General features: G+C 35.9%; 1 protein-coding gene and 1 long non-coding RNA gene across 2 annotated transcripts in view; both read left to right on the top strand.

Moving 5' to 3' along the window:
* LOC144436309 (nuclear pore complex protein Nup155-like) overlaps window positions 1-10,897 on the top strand; it is a 32,260-nt gene extending 21,363 nt beyond the window's left edge. The window contains exons 27-34 of the mRNA XM_078125064.1: window positions 11-165; window positions 1,439-1,568; window positions 3,683-3,796; window positions 4,565-4,685; window positions 5,206-5,316; window positions 5,903-6,039; window positions 7,062-7,168; window positions 8,597-10,897. Of these exons, the coding sequence (XP_077981190.1) occupies window positions 11-165; window positions 1,439-1,568; window positions 3,683-3,796; window positions 4,565-4,685; window positions 5,206-5,316; window positions 5,903-6,039; window positions 7,062-7,168; window positions 8,597-8,756 (1,035 nt within the window). The 3' untranslated portion in view covers window positions 8,757-10,897. The remainder of the gene's footprint in view (window positions 1-10; window positions 166-1,438; window positions 1,569-3,682; window positions 3,797-4,564; window positions 4,686-5,205; window positions 5,317-5,902; window positions 6,040-7,061; window positions 7,169-8,596) is intronic.
* A 1,997-nt stretch (window positions 10,898-12,894) lies between these two features.
* Window positions 12,895-14,608, top strand: LOC144436310 (uncharacterized). Its single transcript, XR_013480947.1, has 3 exons — window positions 12,895-12,917; window positions 14,124-14,188; window positions 14,539-14,608. It is a non-coding gene; the product is annotated as an uncharacterized LOC144436310 (long non-coding RNA).
* The last annotated feature ends 10,327 nt before the right edge of the window (window positions 14,609-24,935 follow it).

The following is a 24,935-nucleotide window of genomic DNA, read 5'->3' as shown; positions in this document are numbered from 1 at the left end:
CTGTTACCAGATTTCTTCACCCTATGTAGAGTCCTACCTAAAGAGAACAGCAGCATACCAACCTGATAATCTAGAGATGTTAGACCTGTTGTGGAAATACTATGAAAAAATTAAGAATTTCTCAGCTGCTGCCAGGATCTTATCTAAGCTTGCTGATAGGCATGGGTAAGTTTTCTCATTAAAATGTTCACAAAATTAATTTTGACATTTGCTTAAAATTAAATCTTATTTTGTCAAGTTAGGAATATTAGCACATAATTTTGTGTTATTAATATTCATGATTTCATTCAAATGAATTTTGAATATTTTATTAGGTATAATTTGTAATATATGACAATATTATAATAGAACGTAGTCATTTCAGTGGATATTAGGTATTTGTAATATATGACAATATAGTGGAATACAGTCATTTCATCAGCATATTCAATTAAGGGTGTGTGTCACTGTGTATGTGCATTTGTGTGTGTGTGTGTGTGTGTGTCTGTGTGTGTGAATGTGTGTGTATGTGCGTGAGTGCATGCGCATGTGTGTGCATGTGTGTGATGAGTGTGTGTGATGAGTAAACTAGTAAACTTATTGGGTATTACATCAGCTGTCTCACACCCTCTCATGGTACAATTTAATAACTTTGGTGACAGTCTGTACATTTCATGTGGTCATCGCCCTTAGTAACACATTGCATGCATGTGATATTGCTTGTGCGAACTACTTTCAAATATTTGTATTGTAGATTACTAGCTAATCTCATTCAACACCCCCTCCCCATTTCCTTTAAAAGATACACATGCAATTGGATCAGCCAACTGCTTTCTCAAATATTGATACATGTAATGAGTATAGTTCTGGGAATTCCACACTAGTTTGTTTAAGACATATTTAATGCATTGGTGAAAAAAAATGTCATTTCAACTGACTGTAGTTTAGCAAAATAGAGATAGCGAAAATAACAAATTAATGAATACATGAACACAATGTATCAGTCTGGTAATTAGTGAAAAATTAGTCTGTGGGAACTAGATGAAAACTAAAATTGCAAAATTTTCTAGTGGCGAAATATATAGGTTTACAGTATATCACTATATGTAAAACTATGTACATATATTATGAAACACAATGGATTTGCCTAGAGACTTTCCTATTAGGCTTGACCAATACTGTTTAGTATGGAAACAACAACCTCTGATAATAGTGAACACAGCAAGCCTGTCACAGTGTCACCAACATGTAGATTTTGCTCTGTCTATCCTTCACAAATTGCTTGAATTTCAATTTTTACCAATTCCCTCTCGAAGGCATTCATTCAATTCTAGTCTAGTTCCTAACTGCATGAACTGTCATCATGAATTCCAGTCACAAGTGAATTAAATTAGTGAAATTCATGACACAGGGTTGAGATGCACAGCTAATTGAATTCATGTCTCTCTCTCTTTAACAGAACTGATATAGGGCTACCCCAGAGAATAGAGTACATTTCACGTGCCATCATGAGTGCCAAGAGTAGTAATCTAAGAACCAGCTCTGCCAGTGATGGAGAATTCTTACACGACTTAGAAGAGAAAATGGAGGTAGGAAAATATTCCTTGTTGCCATGGCAATGGTGTATCTTGTATAGAAATCAATAAAATTGTACAGTGTTAAGTTTTTAAATACATTCTTGGAAGAGAAAATGGAGGTAGGATGACACTCCTAGTTGCCATGACAACAATGTATCATATATAGAAATCAATCAAGTTATATAGTTAGTAATAAATTTTATTTGCATTTTTGGTTGACTTTGAAGAGAAAATGTAGGTAGGAAGGCACTCCTAGTTGCCATGGCAACAGTATCATGTGTATAAATCAATAAGGTTGTATATATATTGTGCTAAGTTTTAATGGCTTTCGTGTGTTATTCTGAGCAGTACTTTTATACCTATAGTTTTACATAGATCAATTTAAACCTAAAACCGTAAAGCTCATAGCAATCCTGGAATAATTATGGAATGGCTGGATATAGTTATTACTAGTGAAAGCTACATTTGTATTCATTCCAGTGAGGTTTATTAATCTGGTGATTTGCAAAGGGTGTAACATGCAATGCTATCAAAGCTGTACTAGCATGCAACTGGACCATGTTTTAAACTACTTTGTCAGATATATAATGACTTATTTTGTAAGATGTATTGAGTCACCTACAGTCTACAGGTAAACTTGTGTGTGTAGCTATACAGATAATACATGTATGGTACAATAAATATAATCTAATTGATATTTGGGTTGCATTCAAAAATTGGTGACCTCTAACTTAGTCATAATTTCAACCTGTTACTGTACTGCTATGGATAAAATTAACCTCAAATTAATAAGTATAATTATTGGTATTTTAACAATTTTAAAATTCACTCGAGTACATGCCTGTCCACACCGGGCCAACCTAATCACGATCTGATTTGAATTACTTTGATCTGGATCAAAACCACCACCCAGGGTAGACTTTGATCCGGATCAGTTAATTCGAATTAGATAGGAATTAACCACAAGTATGGACAGGTAAATTGAATTGGATCTAGATCAGATTTGTAGTATGGACTGGTAAATTGAATTGGATCCGGACCAGATTTTGTAGTATGGACTGGTAAATTGAATGGGATCTGGACCAGATTTTGTAGTATGGACAGGTAAAACGTATTGGATCCAGATCAGACTTTGTAGTATGGACAGGTAAATTGAATTGGATCCGTATCAGATTTTATAGTATAGACAGGTAAATTGAATTGGATCTGGATCAGATTTTGTAGTATAGACAGGTAAATTGAATTGGATCCGTATCAGATTTTGTAGTATAGACAGGTAAATTGAATTGGATCTAGATCAGATTTGTAGTATGGACTGGTAAATTGAATGGGATCTGGACCAGATTTTGTAGTATGGACAGGTAAAACGTATTGGATCCAGATAAGATTATGTAGTATGGACAGGTAAATTGAATTGGATCCAGATCAGACTTTGTAGTATGGACAGGTAAATTGAATTGGATCCGGATCAGATTATGTAGTATGGACAGGTAAATTGAATTGGATCCGTATCAGATTTTATAGTATGGACAGGTAAATTGAATTGGATCTGTATCAGATTTTGTAGTATGGACAGGTAAAACGTATTGGATCCAGATCAGACTTTGTAGTATGGACAGGTAAATTGAATTGGATCCGTATCAGATTTTATAGTATGGACAGATAAATTGAATTGGATCTGGATCAGACTTTGTATTATGGACAGGCTTATTAATTTATTCAAATATGACATCTGACATACTACTCCAGGGTCACACAAAGGTCATAAATGTCATCTACTTTATAAACTTTGATTTCTTTGAGTGGGAGTTAAAAAAAAATTCCATCTGTATTTTACAATTAATGAGTGAATGATATCGTTGCTAGGTGATACACAGCAACATTTGAATAGATTGCAGAATTGATTAAATTTAAATTTTATATGGTAATTCTGTAAATAATATGAATATTGCGTCCCAAATAAAAAGTTTAGTATTTCACAGTATTTAAAAAAATTTTAAAGTATGTCTGTGTTTATATGAGACCACAAATTTCTTTATATTTCACATGACATTTAATATTTCTCAGTGGTAATCTTGTGAATTTATGCCTGTGTTTATGAAACCACAACTTTCTGTACATTGCAGGTCGCACGTATTCAACTGAAGGTGTTTGAAGCTATAACAAATTTTACTTCCAACCAGCAAGAAGTCCAAACTGCCCTGTCCCAGCTGAATGCTGAACTCATGGATATTACTAGGGTTAGTATGGCTAGTGTTCCAGCACTATTTAAACTAAAGACAAGTGCCAGTTTGCAATCTAAGTATACTTGCCAACTTCCAATTGTTTCACTGATGTTTGATTTTTGCCGAATATCAATTCCAAGATCATATAACTTGAATGTAGGATTCTCACCTGTCTTTTATACAGTGGTGGGTTCCACACACCTAACAATAGTTGATTTTCCGGTTCCAGGATGCATTGCGTGAGAGGACGTCGATTATGTTGTTAGATTTAGTCTTGTTTTGTCTTTATTACATTTGAAATAACATTTTCATCAGGAAATGATGGTAAGACATGTTGACCTCTTTAATTATGGGTGACTTTATAGAACAAAAACTGAATGCCATTGATGACAGAGTGGGATTTTACGGGTAAACACAGTGTACCGTCATGTGACAACCATCCCCCTGAGTAGTATGTGTAAACCCCTCCGCGCATACAGAATACAAGGCATTGTATGGAGAGACGCGCAATGCATCTTAGAACCGGCAAAGGTCTATCTGGGTTCTCCCCAGACCATGAATTTGTAACTTTCAATTGTTTCACTTTATAGAAAAGTGGGTGCCACTGTATGATTTTAACTAACAATCTGGATTCTCCCCAGGCCTTTTCACAGTTTGTTTAGTGACTCTGCCAAGCCCTTCCAGATGTTGGAAAGTTTAGTTGCCAGTCTATGTTCATCACAATTTTGGGATTCTTAGTTTTTTCCATACAGCAATATTTACTTGTGTTTTATCTTTTCACAGTTGTTCAGTGATTTTGCGGAGCCCTTCCAACTGTGGGAAAGTCGGTTAGCTATTGTACACTGTGCCAGTCACTATGACCCAACAATGGTGGAGTCACTATGGCAACGTATCATACAACAAGGTCAGTTGTCATAATACGTAATAATCAAACTACCATAAAGTTTCAGTCGAAATAATGCCAGTATAGTTGTTTTATTGCTAGGCTGTATCATTCAACTATGTCTCACTCACAAGACTAGTGTGAACTTCGAGCTGGAGGGGGGGGGGGACAGGAGGGGGAGGGGAGGAGAGATCCTCGTTGAGTAATGACTCAAGCATGGTTACTTACATGGAGCCCCTGCATACATGTATGCTGACTCTGAAAATCCACAATGGTGTAATGGTGAGTCTTCGATATAGACCCTGTCACAACATAGTCCAAAACATGAATTGAAATCTGAAGAATTGTGTGGGTATATTTTTGTATATATATATATATGTCTGTATAAAAAGAAAATGTCACGGAGAGCACTTCCTAGTGCAAAAAAGTTTAGAATAAGCATTCTAAAAAAAAGAAGATAATTCGTAATTAATTATTTATTAGTTAATTCGTACATAATATATAGGAAGGCTTAATATTTTCATTTGTTTCTTACTTACAGACCTGGAAAATTCCTTTGACAAATCAATGACATCTAGGATAGCATCCCTAAGAGACAAGATAGTAGGTCTTGGGAGAATCTACATGTCATCAGATAGATATTTCCCCATTGGTAAGTGTTGAACTTGAACATAATATTGAACTTGAACTCAAGATAATCAATAACTGTGGACGAAGTGTGGGTTTGTCTGTTTAGGAGTATCATCAGATAGGTACTTCCCCATAGATACGTGTTATAGGTGTCTACTCAAGACGATCAGTAAATGTGGACAAAATTGGGGGGAGGGGGGGGGGGTTCTGATTTGGAGTACCCACAGTTAGCTTGGTTTACTTGATGAAACAGACAGTATTGTTAAATTTTAGTTGTCATCTGATACATGTCCCATATAAAATGTTTACTGTTTGTTGACAAACATGATGCAATTATCCATCCCAAGCTCCAACTACCATGTTGACTTTGGTTTATTTCCTTTACATAGGAGTTGAGAAGTCGTTAGGATGTAAACTTCTGCTCAGTAACATATGGATACATGATATAGTATCAGTTACTGCTCTGTGTGTAAACATATGGATACATGATATAGTACCAGTTATTGCTCTGTGTGTAAACATACATGTATGTCCCAATTCAGCCTACATGTCTGCTAGATTGACTGGACTATATGTTCTAAATGTCTTTTGTTTTTCCCCATGTACAGAATTTCTGATGAAATACCTTGAGAAGAAGACATGTCAATTAGAATGGGATAAGACATGGGTTTTTATGACCTTCCTAAAGCTTGATATACCATTGACAACATTACACCAACTCTATGATTGTTTATTCAAAGCCAAGGTAATAATCATTAAAATAAAAAACCATAGGTTGCCATAGTAGTGTATACACTATCATATTAGTTAGGACCCTGAGGCCATGCAAGTCTTTTCACTATCTCAACAAACTGCAAATGTCAACTTATAGATTACTATGCTAGTGTTTACACTCTCCTGCCAGATAGGGCCCGAGGACATGCTTTACACTATCCAAACGCATGGCATTTCTAATCTAAGGGTTAATAGTTACAATGTATTTGAATGCAGCTAGTATAACATACATTAAAAACAGTAAGCAATATTTTGAGAAGGCTCCTATTGCCTAGGACTAAAATTAGAATGTGAAAAATAGTTATTGAAATATTTGGTTCTAAACAATTTGTTCTATTGAGTCCTTATTATAAGTTACAACTGCTGACATCAGACTATGGACAAATGGAACCTGTTACAAACAGGGAAAGTAAACATCTGAATTGGATTAGTAACACTTGACACAGCATATTGGAAGTGCAGAGACTTGTATTACATTTCATCATTTGATAAAATGGTTTTATGGCCACTTTACGTAATAGTTGATGTTCACAAACAAATTTCCACTCCCCTGGTATTACATGTACACATAAAAGAGGCCATAAAACTGTTCTTATCAAACCATGGTTTGTAATACAAATCTCTGCTGTTCCATCCTCTGCTGTGCCAAGTGTTATTTATCCAATTTAGTTGTTTACTTTCCCTGTGTGTAACAGGTTCTGTTCGTCCACAATCTGATGTCTGCAGTAGTAATACTAATTCCAAACCGTGGTATTCAAACAGTTTGATTTAAAAATTGTGACAGGACTCAGCTTACACGTCATCAACATGTAATATTCAGCAATAAATAAGGACAAAAACAGTTCTGACATTCATCTAGTTTTACTCCTCAGCAGCCTTTTTCAAGAAGCTGGATTCAAATTATCACATTAGCATAATTATTGGATTCAAATCAGTTGTAATATTCAACTTTCTGCGTAAAAGGTATGTAATATTTCTGTTTGTGGTCCACAGGATAACTATTGGCAGATGGCCAGAAGACCTTTACATGTCCTGGAGGCTATCCATTTACTTCTAACCTTGTATGTAGATCACCCATCATATGTACCACAGAATGAAAGGTAAGTGGTCACTCTGATTTTATCTTTGACCTTTGACCTGATCTGCCAATGTGACTTCCTCTTTGTGAATATGTAATGTTTGTCATTCTTCACGATATTTAGGTATATTCCAATCTGATTAAAATCCAATGTAGATGTCAGCTAATCATTCATTGCTATTTTACCATCGTTATTTAGCTTGAATTGACCTTTGTAGTACATGTTTACGTTTTTAGCCTGATCGCCTCCTCTACATGTGAAGTGGCACCCATACAAACGAATTTCTGCTCACTGAGCCACACAGCCAATCAGGTTGTGTCTTACTTGTCATGGGCATATGCATTGAATATCAACAAACAACATGGCGTTACTTGTGGACACAGCCAACTGACAACTACGAAGTATTTCAGCTGTAAAAACATTCAGTGATTTTAATCAGATTGGGTATATTCGTACCTGTGTAGTAACACGAAAATCAGTCTGAATCAAATTGGAGAATTTTACATGAAAGGAGGGGAGGAGTTTTTGGCATTTCATTGCGCAGTCCACACAGTTCTTCCTGCACATACAGGGATCAGGGCTATAGACCTATATCAAATAAATTGTAAAGTGCAAAAGATAGTATTACTTCTGTGTTCAGAAGTGCATCTCTCACCACAGCTGTTCTATACCAAACAACACACCATGAACAAGACTGACATAGAAGTGTTTACTTATACTGACAAGTGTGTCATGTGCTTGCAACAAGGAGTTACAATTCTCCCATTCAGAAGTTACAGAAGTGTTCTAGTAAATGGAACTAAGACCAATACCCATTGACTATGATGGAATGAACATCAGTAACGGCTGTCTGCATGTATTGTAATCAGTATATGTATGAGAGTACGTGCAGCTTAGGAAAAAACCAATACCAGTATATTTGCCTATCTTATCGATTTTAAAGTAACTGATGTATAAATACCACAGCTTTGTAAAATATATCGGGAATTTAGGTAGCCTCTACTTATTCAATTTCTAATACTGTTCAAACAGAAATAATTTTTGTACCGCATTTCTTGATAGCCAACACTTGAAGAGGAATTTTTCTTTGAAATGTTTATCTATATTAGAAGACAGGGCACCTCAATGCCAAAACACAATAGTCAGGGATCACTACAATGGGATATAATTAACAGATACTTCTCTGGTTTTATTAGTTCATTGAAGTTGAAGAAAACTGTTTCTAAACCTATCATGTGACCATGTATGCCTTCATATTCAAATTTACAGCCCCCACCCAACCCCCACCCCCACCCCCACTCCCTGGGTCCTCCATACCCTAGAATGCCCACAAAGCAATACTCAGTTGAACTTGTAACAATATGTCTGTACATTGTCAATCTTTCGCCTTTTTATAAGTTATGTAAATATCTGATGATTCTTTAACCGTTTTTTTTTTGATCTTGACAGGAGAGCTTTCACCAGTCGATGTCTGGATGCCATTGCTAGTTACAATGTAGAGTTAGAAGCCATGGGACGTCAACCAAACGTAGAACTCACCTTAGCTAAATTTAAAGAATTACAAGCCAAGCTAGACAGATTGCACTTACACACATCCATGCGTACATAAGATTCTGTAAGATATATATATATATATTTGTTAAAGGAAACAGATTTTTGACAGGATGAAATGTTGTCATCAGATGAACAAGCTAGGCAGTGATTGGACGATGACCAGGTGTATTTCAGCCCATGGTAGTCATTGTCCAATCAGATGAGCAAGTTCAGTAATGATTTATTCATGACCAAGTGTGTTTCATCACTTTGTTTATCCAACCAGGCTGATAGATGCAACTAGGTGCATTTAAAAAACTTGGAGTTTTTTTTTATCCATTCAGGCTATACAAGCTGATAAACAAACTTAGCAATGATTTGATAATGGCCAGGTATAATTCTACACTTAATGCTGTTCATCCAATCAGGCTGTAACACCAGATGAACAAACTAAACAATGATTGTAAACAATGATTGGACGATGACCAGGTGTATTTCATCACTTGGTGGTGTTTATCCAATCATGCTGTAACAACCAGATGAACAAAGTAAACAATGATTTCGACATGCCCATTTGTGGTGCCCTCGCAATGATTTTTGTGACTACCCAATAAACAAACTACAGACATGGATGATGGCAGAACTCATACTGGGTATTTAGGCAGATTCAAATACATAATTTATTATATGTATACTAAAATACCAAGGTAATACCAAGGTAATGCTAATAAAGTTAGAAGGTGGTTTTTAATGCCATTGGAGGAGTGCATCAATAGCAGTACACCAGAGTAATTGAAATGAAGTTTTATGTATTTTTACCATAGTAAACAAACAACTTAAAAACTCAGCATGTGGCACTTGAATGAGACACTGTATTGCATTATAAACACAATGACATAATGTTGTCTTGGTCTTTGGATAAAGACAGTGATGTTGATTGGTGTTTATAACAAGATCATGTGACATGTATTTCTTATGCCAATAGTTTGTTTATGAAAGTGATCTCAAAATATGTAGTATGGAAGATACAGTTATGATGTGATGCATAATTTGATTGCCATTGTATTTATGGATATGATGAAAGATGTAATTTATCAAATACTGTGGTTGTATGTTGTTCGGCACTTGATTTATTTCAGCTGCATTTGCACGAAAACCTTTTCGGCAGAAATAACTCCTGCTAACGTACATTTCAAGTTGTCATCTTTCTGTATTCAGTTGTTGTGAAAAGTGTCACAGTTGCATTGAATACAGCCAGCCAGCCAGACAAGTTATTTATAAGTCTACTTTCCTCTTGCACTGTCTGCCAAATTATCCTGTTTTTCCCAACTTTTATTTTTTTGTGTGTACAAACAGACACCCCTCTTTTAGACAGAGGATTAAAGTGCACCTCATACATCCTAAATTGCCATTCCGCCAAACTTTCCAGGTGCCAAAAATAAACACCTTTACAGTACCACAATAAATCACAGATGTTTGCATTATTACACCAGGTTAACTATTTTTACACCAATAAAATAATTTTGTATGAATTTTATACCTGACATATTTTACCTACCGATAAAGGATAGCTGTATACTTCATTCATTTCTGCACATTATACTCTTTTCTTTTGAGACTGTGTATTGAAATCAACAAATTTATGTGTCTGCAAACTAACTGAAATAACATACAAAACAAGGTGCTAACGTCTCCCAATTAATAACGTTGTAAGGGGTGAGAGATCAATAGTTCAAGGAAGGAAAAAAAAATTCTGTACTTATGCCCCGCCTCCTAATCTAAATTGGCCAAAATTGAAAAAGGCTTCAAATGCACAGTCAGTATTAGTATGTAGTGCTATGAATATGAAGCCAGTATGTAGTAGTATGTAGTGCTGTGAATATAAAACCAGTATGTAGTAGTATGTAGTACTATGAATATAAAACCAGTGTATGTAGTAGTATGTAGTGCTATGAATATGAAGCCAGTATGTAGTAAGTAAAATATAGTTCTTTTGCTGACACTTTACTTTATTTTTAAGTGCCATGCATTTACTATAGCAAAAATTCTTCCATTTCTCTCAATTTGACATTTTTAAAAGAAATGATTGTATTTAGGGGTAAGAAACATCCATAAAAAGTACAATCAATTTTGTAGGATGAGAACTAAAATGGCTAAAACACCATCCCACCCCAAAGTTAAAGAATTTAGTTTTTATCCTACATTGAACTATTGATCTCACCCCTAACAAGTGTGTGTGTGTGTGTGGCAGAAGGAGCTGCCTTATTACCTAGAAACTGTACAAGCAATGATTGTGTTCACATTCCTATCAATACTGAATAAAATAGGAATACACCAAGCAACCTATATTTTTTTTAAGTTTTTTTTTATTAATTTCCAAAACAACTGCAAGACAATACAAAGGCAAACAATACATTACCAAGCAACCTATATGTTTATGTGTGTTTCATATGCACCTCAGAAATTAGGCAAAATTAAAAAAAAAATGTGTTTAATCCGACCGATCCTAGTTTAAGCTGTCAGACCCTAAACATGTAGATGCCAATTTGTTTATCTTCTTGACCTTCATGTACGTCTATTTTCTTTCCCCAGTCATGTCTACATATTTCATCAAACTATCACAGAAGGGGTATTCTGACCGACAGTTTGTTTGTTTTGGGTCAAAGCAATATTTTTCAAAATTAAAAACAATTAAAAAAGATAAAATTAAAAAAAATCTCGACTTACCCTATCTGAGATAAGTCTGACACGCACCCACTATTTCTTGCGAGACTTCACGATTTTCGCGATTTTATTTTTTTTTCTCGAATACCGAAAAAAGAGTTTAGGGTTGGCGTGAAAAACTAGGTGGGGTCGGGTAACCGGAACCAAACAAATAACGGTGTTTCTTACTTGTCTGTGGCATAAAGTGTGAATCATGCATAATATCCTAACTTACCGACAAACAAAAAGACGGCTTGTCGCATGTCATCAGTGAGAAATGAAGGCAGGCTTTGATGCTTGTAAACAAAGCACGGTACTTCCCACCAATACGCGCCGTAGAAAATACTAGAATTTAGACGATAAGGTGATTAACTATGGAAGCCCGGAGGGGACATTTGCGTAAATTAACATCACATTGTCGAACATTTAGAATGTAGCAGTAGGAGTTAGGGATTCCATAATGAGCTCAATTTTTAATTTTCTTTGCCCAATACTTAAAAAGAAAGCCGACATTATGATTATGTACGAAAACAGCAAAATCGTCCCCAGTGTCAGTACGGCTATAACTAAATACTGAACGAACTAAATTCCCTAGAAGATGAGTGAACTGATCAATATCACGCACAAAATAAGTTATATTGCACCACAAAAATTGATCATTCAATCGATCAATCATTCAACCAAATAATCAATCAATCAATCAATCAATCAATCAATCAATCAATCAATCGATCGATCGATCGATCGATCAATCAGTTACATGCTCGCTGCCCCCTGTGATAACTGTGCCATTGTGTCGCCTTCGAATTCCTATCAAAGTCACACTCCGGCGACTAGTACAGTTGTCCAATATGGCACAACAAAATTGCACAACATCGTTGTTCACGGACATGCGTGTTCGGGCTGCAGCTGGTTATTATTCTATGGTAATGTATGTGACGAGACGCTGCAGGTTGATGGGGCAAGGGTATCGAGGGCCATTGATTGTTTCATGGACCCAGGAGGGTTAAATTTGCATAGTAATGACGTCAGTTGTGTCGGATCACCGTACTAAGAGTTTGGGTTAAAAACAGCCGAGAGGACTATTCGATCTCTCGCAATTGGCAAGGTAGCGATGAGCACATACGCAAGTGTGGATTCGTATTAGTCAAAAAGTCATTCATAATGCCAGGATTTCCAAAGGCACATACAATAATAAGAAACTTTAAGCTGCGCTATCTCATTATAGCAGTGCTTGTGTTCCTGGTTGCCATAGAAACGTTATATTTTCACCACTTTGATTTTAAACCGAGAATTGCGACAGATGTGGAAGAACAAGGGCCGGAGGAAAATGAATCCACAAGGACGCAATGGATAAAATCGGATACTATCTATGGCGGGGTGCATTCTGACGAACACCAAAACCGTGAGCCTGAACATGTGACACATACACCAGAACTACGGCTTGATGATAGTGAGGAAAGTAAGAACGATAGAGGAGACTATTTACTTGTGTATGATTTCCTTCAAAGTATCAACGCCTCTTGTCGACAAGGTAAGTTGACCTTTTTTTCAAGTAGTGTACTCATATCAAAGACGCGATAATTGTGGACAGGTTGCGTTTTGTATTCAATGCAATGCATGATAAAACGGGGTAAAACAGAGAGAGAGAGAGAGAGAGAGAGAGAGAGAGAGAGAGAGAGAGAGAGAGAGAGAGAGAGAGAGAGAGAGAGAGAGAGAGAGAGAGAGAGAGAGAGAGAGAGAGAGAGGGGGAGGGGGAGGGAGAGAGAGAGAGAGAGAGAGAGAGAGAGAGAGAGAGAGAGAGAGAGAGAGAGAGAGAGAGAGAGAGAGCATTTTGCAGGGTGTCAGTTTGCTTGTACACTACAGACGATCAACGATCGTGATATCTTGTCTCATACAATGTTGACATTTTTCCGTTCGCAACTCGTTGACATATTGACTGGATATATGTAACATAGAAAGCTGTAGATACAGAGGTATTTGTTCATTTTAGCCAACACAACCATGGGATGTCTCTGAATATTTCATGGTAGATATATCTTTGATCATGATGAATTTATCGTATACTCACGTATTCCATTTTGATCACATTACGTACCCCAAACACATAAATAAGATATAAAACATAAAAAATACAAAATAAGAAATAAAATTAAATTCAATGAAATGAAATGAAATAAAATAAAATAAAAAGAACAGGCCATGAATTGTTGAGGTTGAAAATTCTCATAGCGTTTTGTGATATTCGCAAATATAAAATGTATAAATTATTTAGAACTCTACGTTGGACTGCCACATGACAGTGCTAATTGATTGCATTTTTGTAAATTAGCTAATCAAGTTTGGTTCCCATCTCCATTTATCAACTTATGCTAAAATACGATTTTCAATTTGGAAAGTAAAATGCAATGGGTCGCTCTTAACTCATGACAAACGAAACTAACACACTTTATGTGCTTGTTCAATAATTTGAAATCCGTACAAACCATGTTTTTGTGGTCTGTCAGTGACGGTGATGGGAAGTAAACAGTGCTTCACGCCTTTTCAACCTTTGCCTAAACAATGCCGATGCAATTCTCTGAAGCGGTGGAAAGGTGACCTTTCTTTCTAATTGTAAAGCGCTTTGAGCACAGAGTGGGAAAGCGCTGTATAAAAACCAACAATATTGTATTCGTTTTCACGAGAGTAACCAGGATGTCGTATCCTGTACGTATTAATGTGCTGTATGTTACATTTTCAGATTTAATAAATTTAGTAGAACAGCAAGAAACGATTAGACGAAAGAGAGAAAGACTGTTTATGGACGTAAGTTCAACTACTGTTTTACTGTGTTTGATTTTTCCGTAAGATTTTCCCGTTTCTTAGGTTACAGGTACGTGTGCATGCAGATGTTCGCGCGCGTACATGTACATGCACATGCTGTTGTCTGTGTACTTGGATACATGAGAGAGAGAGAGAGAGAGAGAGAGAGAGAGAGAGAGAGAGAGAGAGAGAGAGAGAGAGAGAGAGAGAGAGAGAGAGAGAGAGAGAGAGAGAGAGAGAGAGAGAGAGAGAGAAGTCCAGAGTTGGCTGACTCTCAAGGGTTCAGTGTTGGAGAGAAAGAACAATCAATTTTACCAAGTATGAAATTGGTGTAAGTTTTGTCCTTCATTTAGACATGTAATTGGTATAACATGACCGATAAAAGATGGTACAATGTGATAGGTAATGGTAAACTTATTCCTGGGGATGTCTTCAAAAAAGCTGATGATTCAAGGGCCGGAAGTGTACTCGTCCAACTTGACTACAAACACCAGAAACGAGATGCATGGTTCAAGGTAAATACAGTCGCATTGTAAAATTGTAATATGAATGAGGAATGGATATCTACTTTGGATTTTAATAAATAAAAGAACACTAGAGTGTTTTCTACACAAAAAACAACAACAACAACAACAACAACAACAACAACAACAAACAAACAATATTTAAACATAGGCCAAGCCGTCACAGTGTTTGTAACTCAATAATTGCTAAAAAAAAGACTAAAACAAAACCTTACAATAATTGTACATAAAGAAGTTATTTTTAAACAAACATGTTAAACGCAAGTAATCCCCGCGTCACGTAAAGTCTGCGCATGCACTGTCACTTTCAAATTTATCAAAACATATCCACCCATAGATACTTTGATTGCCTTTAGTTACTTTTGATTACAATTGAACTTTGATTATACCCAGTTTGTTCACAAATAATTTCAGATACGTACCATGAAGAATTATGTTTTGCACATCTTTAAAAAAAATGTTCTTCTTTTTGCAATCAATGAATTACAAGCACGGACTTGTCTTATCATTGCATTGTTTTTATTTCGAGTAGAAAGGCATAGTAATGCTGTTTTATAAATCCAAAAATCCCAAATAAATATCCATTTCTCGTCCATAGTACCACTTTAAATAATGATATCACAATAATTTTTATCTTGGCGTGAAAGACAAGCAAAGGTTGGTCCTAAAACTTGAGAGACATGGAAACGTTTGAGACAATTGAAAAGCAGTGCGATCATTACACTGTAAGCGGTTTGTGGCACGCAGTAAAGTAATGCATGGATTGTAAAGTAATGACGGTTTTAGCCTGGTACTTGTTTTTCTGGTTTTCCCAACATGTAGTATTATATTTATAGTAGTTTCACTAAAATGGGTTGTATGGTGGCGCTGTTTACATTTGATCCGGCCTTCGCAATAAAACACATAAAACTTGTATTATATATCGTTAGCGTCATATTCCCGGTGTACATTGTACATTTACAGGTTGCTCCGGTGAGAGAAGACAAACACGGTGAAAAACACATTTCACAAATCGCTGTATTTATATTAGACCGTTTACTTGGTTTGTACTATGCAGTCCCATCGAAGGGTTATAATTTGAACGTTGCCCACTTACGAAGCATCGATGTACCGCCTAATTTTAAAGTGTTTCTGAGCAGACTAGATGACTTAGTGAACGAAGATGGATTCACGGGGGTGAGTATTTTACCACTACTCGTCACTAGCTTTTATTGGAATATCAAACTTAAAAGAGGTCATATGGATGAGAAATGGTATTCAATTAAGCTTTACTAATATTTGTTTCTTCATGGTGAAACACCGAGAAACAACATTGGCTGAAGTACATGTAACTGCACAAATCTATTTGTGTGAAAACTTTGTTATTGTACAGACTGGAAGTGATTAACCAACTAGATAAACACATGATGCAATCACATGTACAAATAAACAAAGGTAATTATTTATACATGGTGGTGTTTCAATATATGGTGAAGCGAGAGATACAGACTGGATGTGATTACGTGTTGTGTTTATCAACTTCCTTAATGTGCAATAAGAAATTTAACATTTTGAACAATATAAATTTGTTTTATTGTTCAAACATCTCAAATAAATAGTATTCATCCCTTTTTCATCCATTCAGCCACTGGTGAGCAACAGTGATATATTTTATTCTTATCCGCTAACCACGTTCAACATATATCTCCAACTTTCACATTTCTACACAGGGAACAGTGAATGCGTGGATCGGACACCGTCTGATCAAAGGCGACTTCCAACTTGACAACTTCACTGCTGTACCAAAGAAATTACCCCACCTTGGTCACAGAAATAGACACGAGTTGGAGTTTCGGCTGTTACTTTGGCTAACAGGCCTTGATTTACGGGAGCATAATACTAGAGTCACGTATGAAACAGGTAAAATACCAAGACTAACAAATCGTTATATTTATCATAACTCTTTAGTGTCTGGGTTTTGATGGCTACTTTTTGTTTAAAGTGACCATATGGATGTTGATTTGATATTTGTTTTGGATTTGTAATGTATACAACAATTTTATCATGGCTTCCTACATGAAAAATCAATGTGAATCAACGTCTGTGATTGTAACTCAATATATAGCAAAATGCTAAAAAATATTGTATGTACAATAACAAACACTTTAGTAATATTTTGCAATTTCTTTAGTTACGAAATATGACTTGGCATATGTTGTTTCACATTGATTTTTCAAATAGGACGCCATGATAAATGTTTTCCCACTCTGTGCTCAAAGCGCTTTACAAGTATTACCCCTGGCACAGATCCAGACCGGCACAACGGCCCTTTATACTTCCTCAACTACTCGGGGACAACACATTCCATTGCTGCAACCTATTTAAGCGCATAGGAACGGGTGAATTCACATACTAGTACCTTGTGGTCTGAGCTTGTAGGGTGGAGATGCAATGGGAATGATTTATTCCTATTCGGCAGCTGTATTTAATTGGGGCACAATCGTGGTTAAAATATATCTTGCCCAAGGACTATATATTATAGCAATTCAGAAACGATCGAACGGAAGTGGCGAGGCTCAAAACTTCATCCTGTGGATTCCAAACCGATCACTCTATGCCATTCAACCACCATAACTCTATATACTTTGCACTGACTTTGGCTGAAAATTGAGCCTCATTTACAGGCTAACTTAACTTTACAAATGTGAAAGAAAACAGTTTCTTCATAATATCGCTATATCCAATGAGACAGAGTCAACTTAAGATTCTGAAGACCTTGACTTGTTTTCAGTGGGTACATTGTGGCAATTTTCAAATCTTATTTACGAACACCCAGAAAAGGCTGACCATGTTAGATCTAAGACCTCTGTGGTCTTAGGTGATAGAAGGACTGTGTGGTTGGATGCATCTTTCTCATTACTCGCACGTGACTAAATTGTACATATGCAAATTATAACAACATTTTCAAGCGTTTTACGTGCTATTTTCTTCTTTCCTTACGTTTACTTGCAGAGTACCCTGTCCTCTTTGACAGTGACCGTGCATTTCGAGATCAGAATACAGAGAAATCGATTTACTTGAGAAACTGTCGATTTCCAAGACACATGGTTGAGTATTTGAAATTGACAGACAGTCTATCATCAGAATGCAGTCTTAGCCAGCAGGTAGGTAGGTTGGTGGGAGATAATTTATATATATATATATTGAAAAGGGTAGACATCTTGGTACACCACCCGAGGAAAGAATTTGCCCATTTGGGTGCAAGTATATTGAGGACGAGTACCATTTTGTACTAGTGTGCCCCAAGTACAAACTTGTTAGATCTATGTTTATTTCTGAATTTTATTACTCACCAGCGTATGATTGGAAATTTATCTTGTTAATGCAGTCAACAAACACCTTCATCGTTCAAAACCTTGCGAAATTTATTTTCTTTGCCATGAAAATACGTAAACAGCATTTGGAAGAAAATCTCTCTACATAAGCTGAATTGTCAATTTAGCTATGTTGAACATACCTCTGTAACCATGATCATTTTTCTATGTTCAGTTATGTACATTAAGGCCTATGGCCTACAGTACGGAATAAAATTAATATATAATGGGGGTTGGGGGTTGGTTGATATGCGCCCGGTTGCTACTAGGTTTGTGCATTGTGTGTGTATCACCTTTGCTAAATCAGTAGGTAATGAAAGCTATAGGGTTTATCATTCAAACAAGTAATTGTTGTATTTCTGTCCATTACAGGTATCATCAGCCCTACAAATTGATCAACTTCGTCCGAATGCTGAAGATTTGGTGTCACGTTATAGAATACATGATACAAATGAAGCCTTGAAAATATTGGATATGTGTGTCGAGGTCATGTTGGAACTGGTGCGTCGTTGTGAGGGTTACTTTGGCAGTGACCGTGTGCTATACACTGACTATTAAACGGAGTAAGATATCAGCCTGCTAGTTGACACACACAGGGACAGTTCATGGGCGGTAAATGTCACCTAAACCCGAACACAGTGACAGTTTCATTGTCACGATTTATAAACTTATATTGGTGGCTAGAATTTCAACGGAATTAAATCGTCATAATCAACTGATTTACCTCAGATCTTGGACAAAGACAGACATATAATTTATCAGTATTTATTATAATGTGAGTATACATAGATAACAACAGGTATGAAAAAAGAGCACAAATAGTATTAAGACATGTAATGGTGCTAGGCTACTACAGTTGCCATAGAGACGGAAACTATGTATTTTAATATATAACAAACAACATTGTTTTTACCTTTCTCTCGTGAAGACTGGAGTACGGAATTGGTTAACAGTTTTAACAAAAATAATGACATTTAAGGTTTTTACTTTCTAGACAGAAATTGGGAAAAATATAATGTCAGGCCGTCAGGGTTAATAATTCAGGTATTCAGTGACTTTCAATGAGTTGTTTATAAAGCCACAAGAATGCAAAAACATGTGCAATATATGAAAGCCTCTTTCTTTTAATCAAGCTCCCCAACAGTATTAGTACAGGGAAATGATCAGATCAAGTCAAATATTTAGTACAGTGAGTTTTACTCTTTCCACGATTTGCTAGTAGTTCTAGTTCTTCAAACACGCATGCTTTTTACGACAATGATTATTGGGAGGCTAGGTTTTTAACAGAAGTGATTCTCCTTACTCCGTTAATCTCTAGACAGACCACACCTTTAAACCGTCACCATACGATTGTGATGAGGTGCTAATCTGTCGGTAAACTATGTCTATCTGCACGAAAGATTTTGCTGAAGTTGAGCTCGTCTGTAAATAGGCTAACCAGGCTTTCATTATGGGATACTATATCTGTATATGTAAAAGACAAGAAGAAAAAGTGTGAAAACAAGCGTCATTATTGATACATACGGGTAACAGCTACCAAAATGGTTGGCATATTGTATAAAATACAAAGAGCTTTTGTTGTTGCTGATGACCTGTTTGGAATTTCTGCTCTCCAGTGAACATTTTAATAATCAGCTCATGATCTCGTTAGAAACATTTTACTGCGATTTACCAGAAAAGTATTACACAGTTTTCTTCGATCAAAACATCTACCCACTTTGGAGCCACCTATGAGGGCGCCCTCTGGTATACGCATGTATTGCGCAAAACGTTGAATGATGTAATTTTCCATGGAGAGTGAAGAATCCCCAGTGGAAAAAAACTAAATTATAATGTATTAATGAAAGTGATTCTATGATGAACATTCAAAGAGTAATAAAGAATTTTTTGTTGTGTCGAGATTGAGGAATACATTATCTTTAGTTTATTTCAAGTAATGTGTGTTCATCATGTCCGTGATTCTCGGAGTATATGTACTTACCTCACGATTCAACAATCTAAAAGTCATTTAAGGAATGTCACCCTTGTTTGGGATATAATTTCTGGGTGTTTAAAAAATGTCACTATTATGTCTCCGTTGTATCCATTTCACATCACTCTTTCATATTCCTGTCCAGTTACCAATCAGGAGATTTCCTGCGGTCAAATGTTGTGAGTTTTTAACGTTCCATCAAACAGGTTAGTTGAATGGAGATTTTGTTATGAAATCAATTCTGCACAGTCCTGATGCACGGTTCACCTCGTTGTCAAGTTTTTTATTCTGGACGTCGCTTTACTTTTATGATATGTTAATATAAAACATACATATAATTGTAAAATAGTTTTCTTTTTCTGTATTGCTTTGTATTCGAACGCCTTCTAAGAGTAAGTGAATTGCCTTACTAATAACTAACTAACTAACTAATGATTTTCGTTTCGGGTATTGAAGTGACAATCTTCTGTCGATAGGTGGCGCACGTCATATTTGAAATGCGTTTGGTGTAATCGAAATGTATAGCGCCATCATTCTTTTGGAATAATACAGTCATCACGTTCATCCTTTCCCTGCCATTCGCACAAACGTTTCGATAATAAATGTATTGGATAAATTGTATTTTGAGGTCACCCTAATAAACTCTGGACTCTAGAATCCGTAGATGGCTCAAAATGATATTTGATAAATTCCCACGGTACATACATACATACATCATCGCAATGAATCGCACGAAATTTGTCTATATTGATAGTAAGCACATCAATCGAAAATTCTAAGTCATGTCATCAGCGTTTATATGATAAAATAGACCTCAGCCACATAACTACTATGGTATTTTCTTGTTTGCATTATTGGTGCTTGCGCAAGCAGTATGTAGAATATGCTATTATTAGAGTTCAGCCCGCACAGTACCGTATGCAGATTATTTTTATATGCAAATTAATTGTCTAATTTTAACGTTTGTCATTTGTATCATGTAAAAAAAGGGTCAAACACAAACCGTACAAAGTGAGAAGCTGTTTCTAGTTGTAAACAGGTTGTGTAATTTTATGAATAATTTGTTGGATTTGTGGGTTATAGTTTCCTTGTTTGTTGTCATGTCAAGGCTGGACTGTAAATAACGTACACGAACATTTCCAGTTCACTCTAGTTAGATTTTGACGGCCAAGTAACAAGTTAGGATAAACCCATCGGTAATAGAAGGTCTAGTCTAACCATATATCTCGGTTCACTCCAGGGTCCATGGTGTGACACATGTATATTATAAAACCCTTGACATTAGACTTCATGGACACACTTTAGTCACAAGTTCAAGGCTCATGACCGGATGGATTTGGTTTATGAGAGTGAGTCATCATGGATAATTTCGTAATAAACTGTAAAATTTCAAAATAAAGAGTATAACATCGTAATTTGAATTACTATTTTCAACATATTCTTAAAACGAAATTTCATCAAAATGTTATTCTACCACGTCGTGTAAATGATAATTTCTTTTCAAACGAAATGATGAAATTTGTGTTTTTTGGTAATTCGTAAATTGTGCTACAAGGAGGACTGTTATTTATGTAATTTGTAACTTAAGACTTTATTTTCATCGTTAACTGTATAATTATAATGCATTAACCCCAACCCGTCCACCATCTTGTATGACCCTGTTATTCGTAACAAAATAGAATCAATCGACGTCTTCGGCCATGAAGTCATTTTGAGCGTTGTTTGACTAAGCTAGATGCAAAGTTCTTTGCATGAAACTGACTTGATACTTTCAACACACACCGTAGCTCATACTGCAGTAAACCGCGAGGAGGTGAAATGTAACCGGGCCAACATTGCTTAGCAAATTTCCCTAGGGTTACATGAACGACGATGTATTCCCCGATGCAACACCAAACAATATATCCAAATCGCCATTAATGTGGCATGTAAAATATTGAAGTTGACAGATTCAACTAAACACGAGGTCTTTTATTTTCATTTGGGTAATAGACCTCGCAATTCTGTGTTCAAATTTGATCTGACGTGTGTGTGTCTTGTCATGTGATAATTTATTCATGAATCAATCAGTCTACTAGTCACAGCTAATTTCCACCCTCTAAATTACATCATTATCAATACACCCGACAAATTTGCAGCATGTCAAACTAAGCAAGACAGCAAAGGTTACAATATCGTCTGCAACTATAATGACTAACTGAATTTAGACTTTCCTATATCTATGGGCGCCTTAACAGTTAAGAAACGTGTATAAAAAATCACCTCAAAGGGGCACAAGCTGAGTTTACACGATTTGGGATGTAACCTTTGCTGGTCATTCAAAAAGTACTCGTGGTACTCTACTTACTGATGCATATACTTAACCATCACTTACGACTGAATGCAAGCCTGGCATTAAGATATAACAGTCATATAAATGATCCAATGACGTAATTTATTATACGCATATATGTTAGGATACCAACAGTTCGAACAGAAGACAACTGTAATATCATAGAAGGCATGCATAAACATTAACATTATACTGAATATCGAGGATGTATATAAGTATTTTCACTTGAGTAAAAAGTTTATAAATTCAGCCTGTATCCCTTTAAATAGTAGAATTGCATTTACTGCAAAAATATCGAAAACGACATTTTCGTTTTATTCTTCATTTCCGTATGTCATCTTTACATAAATGTTCTTCAAAATGGCTGACGGTATAGTCCGTCATCTAAAAAAATTCACATATTGAAACTGCTGGTAGTCGTTGTATTTATGTATTTATGTTGTAGATGGAACACATATTGCATGGTGGGTTTTTAGAAGTATTTTGGTTGTTATCTAAATTTACATCTCTTAAAATTTGGTCTAAGCACAAAGAGTATCATACTTCTTTCAAATGAAAGCGTGCTCGTGCGGAAGTGGTGAAGAACAATCCGATTAATGTCCGACTTCTGCCTCCCTAGTGAACAACCGACATCCCCGATTACTTATGCAGCACTCCAATCGTATCAAGCCGAGATCTAAATTCGCAGATTATCGGTTACGTTCGATAGTGATCGTGTCATTGTGGATATCTCAATCTGCTTTTCTTAATCACCCAACAACATGATGGATTTGGTCGATTCACATGAAAAAGTCGTACATTATCATCTGGTGTCCGGTGGGAATATTGTCATGAATGCTGAAAGTTAAGCAACAGGTTAATGACTTCTAGGTATTGTCATATATACTATTACAGTACTGTCTACTTTAGTTTGGAACACTTTCCCGCCTAAATTTAGTTGAAGGCTGGCACATCTAAACCATAGTCTAGACCGAAATTATGCAAACTATCTGTTGATGGAACGAAGTCAAACCACAGGGAACACAGGCTCAGTTAGTGTTGTTTACGAAAACAAACAAACAAACAAACAAACAAACAAACAAAATCACATGCATCCATCCATCCGTCATTCATTCATTCATTGTTTTATTTTCTTAATCACCAATTATCATAAATTATAACGCCAATCATATGTACATATGTATGTATGTATGTATGTATGTATGTATGTATGTATGTATGTATGTATGTATGTATGTATGTATGTCTGTCTCTGTCTGTCTGTCTGTCTGTCTGTCTGTCTGTCTGTCTGTCTGTCTGTCTGTCTGTCTGTCTGTCTGTCTCCCTCCCTCCCCCTCCCTCCCTCCTGTACATATGTCTGTACATAATATCACGATTAGGTAATGTTGCACTATATGCTAGTAGAATTCGTGCAGAATTGAAAATCAACGAACTTCCTTCTAGATGTGAGTACGAAGTAAATTGTCACATAAATACTTTAATAAAGATGAAATATTGCGAATAAGCCATCAACTGTGACGTCACCGTCTACTTAGTGGACGAATGAGCGAGTTTCTTTTTTAAATGAAAGTGACCATCCATTGTGAAGTCATAACAAGGTTACCCGACTTTTGTTACGAGTGATGACGTTGTCGTGGTAACAGTAATCGTTGTGTAGGTTAAATCACGTATGCCAGGGAGTAGGAAATTGTGCATTAAAAGAAGTGCAAACGCACTATAATGTATCTAGCCAGTCCAGGGAAGAAATTAATTTATAACTAGTGAATATAGGACACTTTTAGAATAGTATAAGTCCTTTAAAAGGGAATACTACTCTACGAAATAAAGGTATTTTCATAAACTTTGGGTTCTAGAGAGTCATTTCATGATTTCACATCACATATAGTTCACTTGGTTGCCAAGAAATACCAAATTGATTTTTTTTGCCATTTTTATTGTTCTTTCAGTGATAGACTATGCCCCAAGGGTCTTAGTGAAGATTTATAAGATGAGCAATGCATATTCATGACTATTTATCTGAAGGAAATAAGCTAATAATCACTTCGGAGTGATGAATAATCCATATTCGTGTCTGTAAAGACCAATGAGGCAAAATGATATACATTGTACTAGTAATCCATGATACTAGAATTCAATATGGCCGCCGAATACTCCGTTAACTCTATTGTGGTTGTCCTTGAAAACAAGACGGCAAACCCAAATCTTCTTCTGGTATGTAAAAAGGACTAGAAACAAGCTTTCATATCTAATACGTCTCACATTTTCAGAGAATTTAGTCCTCGGAGTGGAATCAGTGGAGGTGAGGTAAGGTGCAGTTTTCTCCGGTTAAGTGGTTGTCTATGCTGGTTTGTATGTGACAGACAGCCACAAGGGATAACACAAATAATTATAAAAGCAAAAAAATAACAAATTTAGGCCTTTTTAGAAAAAGATTTTCGATATAACTGGAATTTCATTTCTACCATATCTTCCTGTTCTTTCCTTTCGCTGTTACAAAACGGATATATAAATAAAGATGACGGTATATTATTTTTCTTATCAATTATTTATATAACATACATATGCTTTA

This window comes from Glandiceps talaboti, chromosome 6 (genome assembly GCF_964340395.1).
Source record: "Glandiceps talaboti chromosome 6, keGlaTala1.1, whole genome shotgun sequence".
NCBI classification, from domain to species: domain Eukaryota; kingdom Metazoa; phylum Hemichordata; class Enteropneusta; family Spengelidae; genus Glandiceps; species Glandiceps talaboti.
The sequence above is the reverse complement of the archived record's forward strand: the minus strand, read 5'-3'. Positions and strand labels throughout refer to the sequence as shown.